Source organism: Bison bison, unplaced genomic scaffold, assembly GCF_000754665.1.
Source record: "Bison bison bison isolate TAMUID 2011002044 unplaced genomic scaffold, Bison_UMD1.0 scf7180017864366, whole genome shotgun sequence".
Lineage (NCBI taxonomy): Eukaryota > Metazoa > Chordata > Mammalia > Artiodactyla > Bovidae > Bison > Bison bison.
The window spans coordinates 4669556-4673550 of NW_011494938.1; the positions used below are offsets into that span (position 1 = coordinate 4669556).

General features: G+C 37.0%; 1 protein-coding gene across 1 annotated transcript in view; it reads left to right on the plus strand.

Annotated features, from left to right (window-relative positions):
• LOC104999973 (glycerol kinase-like) overlaps positions 1 to 3995 on the plus strand; it is a 79239-nt gene that overhangs the window by 66079 nt on the left and 9165 nt on the right. Inside the window, exons 15-17 of the mRNA XM_010855604.1 lie at positions 2405 to 2483; positions 3570 to 3666; positions 3771 to 3798. Coding sequence (XP_010853906.1) covers positions 2405 to 2483; positions 3570 to 3666; positions 3771 to 3798 — 204 coding nt within the window. The remainder of the gene's footprint in view (positions 1 to 2404; positions 2484 to 3569; positions 3667 to 3770; positions 3799 to 3995) is intronic.

Consider the following 3995-nt stretch of genomic DNA (forward strand, 5'->3'; position numbering starts at 1 on the left):
TATATTTCTGTTAACAGCACTGGTCTAGAGAATCTTACGTGTTTTCTAGTCTTTGGCACTAGTATCTCTGAATTGTTTGCTTCCAAAGGATGTTTCAGAGTTGAATTGTCTCCAGAAGCAAAAAATGTACTTAGTTCTCCTTAATGGTCCTACTCTCTACCTAAGTATATAATATATCAAAGTTAGGAAGTGTATTCTTTGAGGAGAGGCATTGGGTTAGGGTCCCTTGTCAGATGTTTGCTAAATTGTTATTGTCCCACTTTTAAAATCTGGTTCTATCTTCACAGAGATGTCAAATCAGTTCCTCAAATGATTTTTATAGCTGAAAATTCACTGTGTAAAAAGAGCAACTGGTGTTTTGCCAGCTTTTCAGTAGAATATAGTGACTTGTTCTCATAGCAGCTATGAATGGTAGAATGTATTAATAGCAACATGTTCAGCGTCTAGTTTGTTTACATCCTGAAAACTGATGGAAAGAAGGGATAACCATTTGCAATTCAATTTACTGGGGATAGACAGGCAAGCAACGTATAAAAAAGTTCTGTTTCCTACACTTACTGTATTACCTGATGTTTTGGTTTGGAGTGATGCTATGGAAGTAATTTACATTAGTAATCTATATGAAAAACAAAACACAGAAGATGAACAAATGTGTATGAATGAAACATCAGAACCAAGAAACCTTTTTTGGAACTCCTAATGGTTTGTGCTAATACTTCTTTTGGCCCCAGAATCTTTTTTTTTTTATAAACAGCTTTATGGAGATGTCCTTCCTGTATCACACAATTCACTCTTCTAAAAGTGTATGATTCAGTGGTTTTTAGTATGTTCACAGAGTTTTGCAGTCATCACAACAGTCTAAATTGAGAACATTTTTATTTCCCCAAAGACTAACTCCATCACCTCAACCCTAGGCAAGCACTAGTCAACTTTGTGCCTATGGATTTGTGTACTGTGGACATTTCATATAAATTGAGTTATACAATATATGATCTTTCATTTAGCATGATGTTTTCAACATTCACCCATGTTGTAGCAGAATTTCATGTTTTTTCATGGTCAAATAATTTTCCAGTGTGTAGGTATACTACATTTATCCATACATCAGTCAATGGAATTTGGCTGATATGTTTTTTTAACACTTAAAGAACTAATGAAACTAGTATTTACATTCAGTAATAACTTTCCTGTATATTCCTGTATACTTCCTATATTAAGCCTCCTTGTAATTTCTTTAGGTAACTATTATTATAGTCATTACCATTATATAGGCGAATAAATGGAGTCTTGGAAAGCCCAACTAATTTACCTAAAATTATGAATCTATTAAGAAATAGAATTCAGCCTTAAACCCAGTTCATCTGACTCCAAATTGTATGTTTTCTTCCTTATTGCCACAGCCATACATTCCCCCTCCACTCCATCCCTTGGTGATTTTGTTGTAAAGAATAATTATTTTTTTAATGAATTTTTATTGGGGTATAATCGCTTTACAATGCTGTGTTCAGAGAAGGCAATGGCACCCCACTCCAGTACTCTTGCCTGGAAAATCCCATGGGCAGAGGAGCCTGGTAGGCTGCAGTCCATGGGGTCACTGAGGGTCAGACACAACTGAGCGACTTCACTTTCACTTTTCACTTTCATGCATTGGAGAAGGAAATGGCAACCCACTCCAGTATTCTTGCCTGGAGAATCCCAGGGACGGGGGAGCCTGGTGGGCTGCCATCTATGGGGTCTCACAGAATTGGACACGACTGAAATGACTTAGCAGCCTGCAGCAGCACGCTGTGTTAGTTTCTGCTGTATAGCAAAGTGAATCAGTTATACATATATCCACTCTTTTAAAAATGTCCTTCTCGTTTAGGTTACCACAGAGCATTTGGTAGAGTTCCCTGTGCTATACAGTTAGGTCCTCATTAGTTATCTAAGAATAATTACTTTGCAGTTAGCCTTCTTTGTTGACTTTTTTGTGTGTGGTTGCTAGATTTAATATACTGTTTAATTTGGGAAATGGGCTTAAAAAACTTTCAGGGTAACATTTCCCAATAACTTTGTGGCTACGATGGGAATGTATTCTGGGTGATAATATACCATTGTCATTTAGCAACAGAACAATTGTTCAAGAAACAGATTGCTCAGCACAGTGATGTCCATCTATGGGAACAGGTCCAAGGTCTACTGGAGGGCTCTCTTCTCTGCCTCATGAAAAATTTCTATAAAAACTTAGATAAAACCATGTTTATATTAAAAGACCTGGTTTATGACATTTGTAGAAGTCCCAAAGTTAAAATTTTTGAATTGTATCCATCTGGTAGAATCATACACAGACAATATGCTCAATAAGAACTTTATGTACTGATAACATATTTAATATATTCTCTCTCGGATTCCTTATTTTTCATAGGGTTCAGTAGCTATAGCTGGTGCTGTTATTCGCTGGCTTAGAGACAATCTTGGAATTATAAAAAGCTCCGAGGAAATTGGTGAGTATCTTCTAACAAAGGGCTGGAATCTAAATAATGAAAATTGTTAATATTTTACCCTTGCAGTCTGTTAATGCTTTGCCCTGTATTTGACATTAAACTATATGGATTCCTATTATGAGTTTGATTTATATATAAAAGACTCTTTGTGAAGATTTATAAAACAACAAATTGACATAATTAGTGGTGCTTATTCATAAACAGTCACGGTAAGGCATAAAAATTACCCAAGTGTAAAATTGAACACCGAAGATTGCCAGAATCTGCAGTTAAATTTATCTGATAAGAAAGAGCTTTAACTCTTATTAGAGTGAGAATTAAAACTCCAGAACCTGTAATTTAAATATTACTATGGCTATTTTCAAATGATAGGTAATTATTTTGAACTCCCTACCCACTCTCCTGCTTGTTTCATTTCACCTGAAGGTGAGATAATCAGGGACACATTTCTGATTAGGAATGCAGTGAAGGCCACTTCTTCATCTGCTAGTCAGCAACCTTAAAAATAGTGGAAACTGGGACTTCCTTGATGGTCCAGTAGTTAAGAATCCGCCTGCCAATGCAGGGGACACAGGATCAATCCTTGGTCCAGGAACTAAGATCCCACATGCCGTGAGGCATCTAAGCCCCTACCCCACTCCTACTGAGGCCACGTGCCCTGGAGTTTGTGCTCCACAACAAAAGAAGCCACTGCAATGAGAAACCTGTGCCCCATGTCTAGAGAGCAGCTCCCAGGCATTACAACTAGAGAAAGCCTGTGCACAGCAACGAAGACCCAGCACATCCGAAAATAAATTAAATATTTTTTAAAAAATAGTGGAAATGAGCTACAATACCTTAACAAAACGAATCCAGTTCCTTTCATTCTTGGACTGGGTTATATTTTGTAAAGGAGAAATTTGCTTTTGTTGCTCCTCATATTCTGCTACAATTTAGCAACATTTTGCTGTACTGCATATTAGGAAACCAAAAGTCCTGTCCTAATATTTTAAACATGTGTGCTTGTTGATGAAAAGAAGTAGTATATATTGGAATGATTTGTTGTGTGTGTTTTTTTTTGTTGTTGTTGTTTGTTTTTAACGTTAGAAAAACTTGCTAAAGAAGTAGGTACTTCTTATGGCTGCTATTTCGTCCCAGCATTTTCGGGGCTGTATGCACCTTATTGGGAGCCCAGTGCAAGAGGGTAAGATTTGAAAATAAGGTATGCTTTTGTCTGTCTTGATTTATTTACTATATTAGCTAAAAACTTATTGGTTAATAGTTTTCTATTTTCAAATGATTTTGAAGTATGGAGGAAACCTTTTATACTTGGGAAGTATAATTTTAGAACCTTTAAACTCCAAGAAGTTGGGACTTCCCTGGCTGTCCAGTGGTTAGGACTCCACGCTTCCACTGCAGGAGGCATGGATTCGATGCCTGGTTGAGGAACTAAATTACTGCACTGCATGCCCCATGGCATGATATAAAGAAGAACTCCAGGGACTTCCCTGGTGGTTCAGTGGCTGGAGCTCT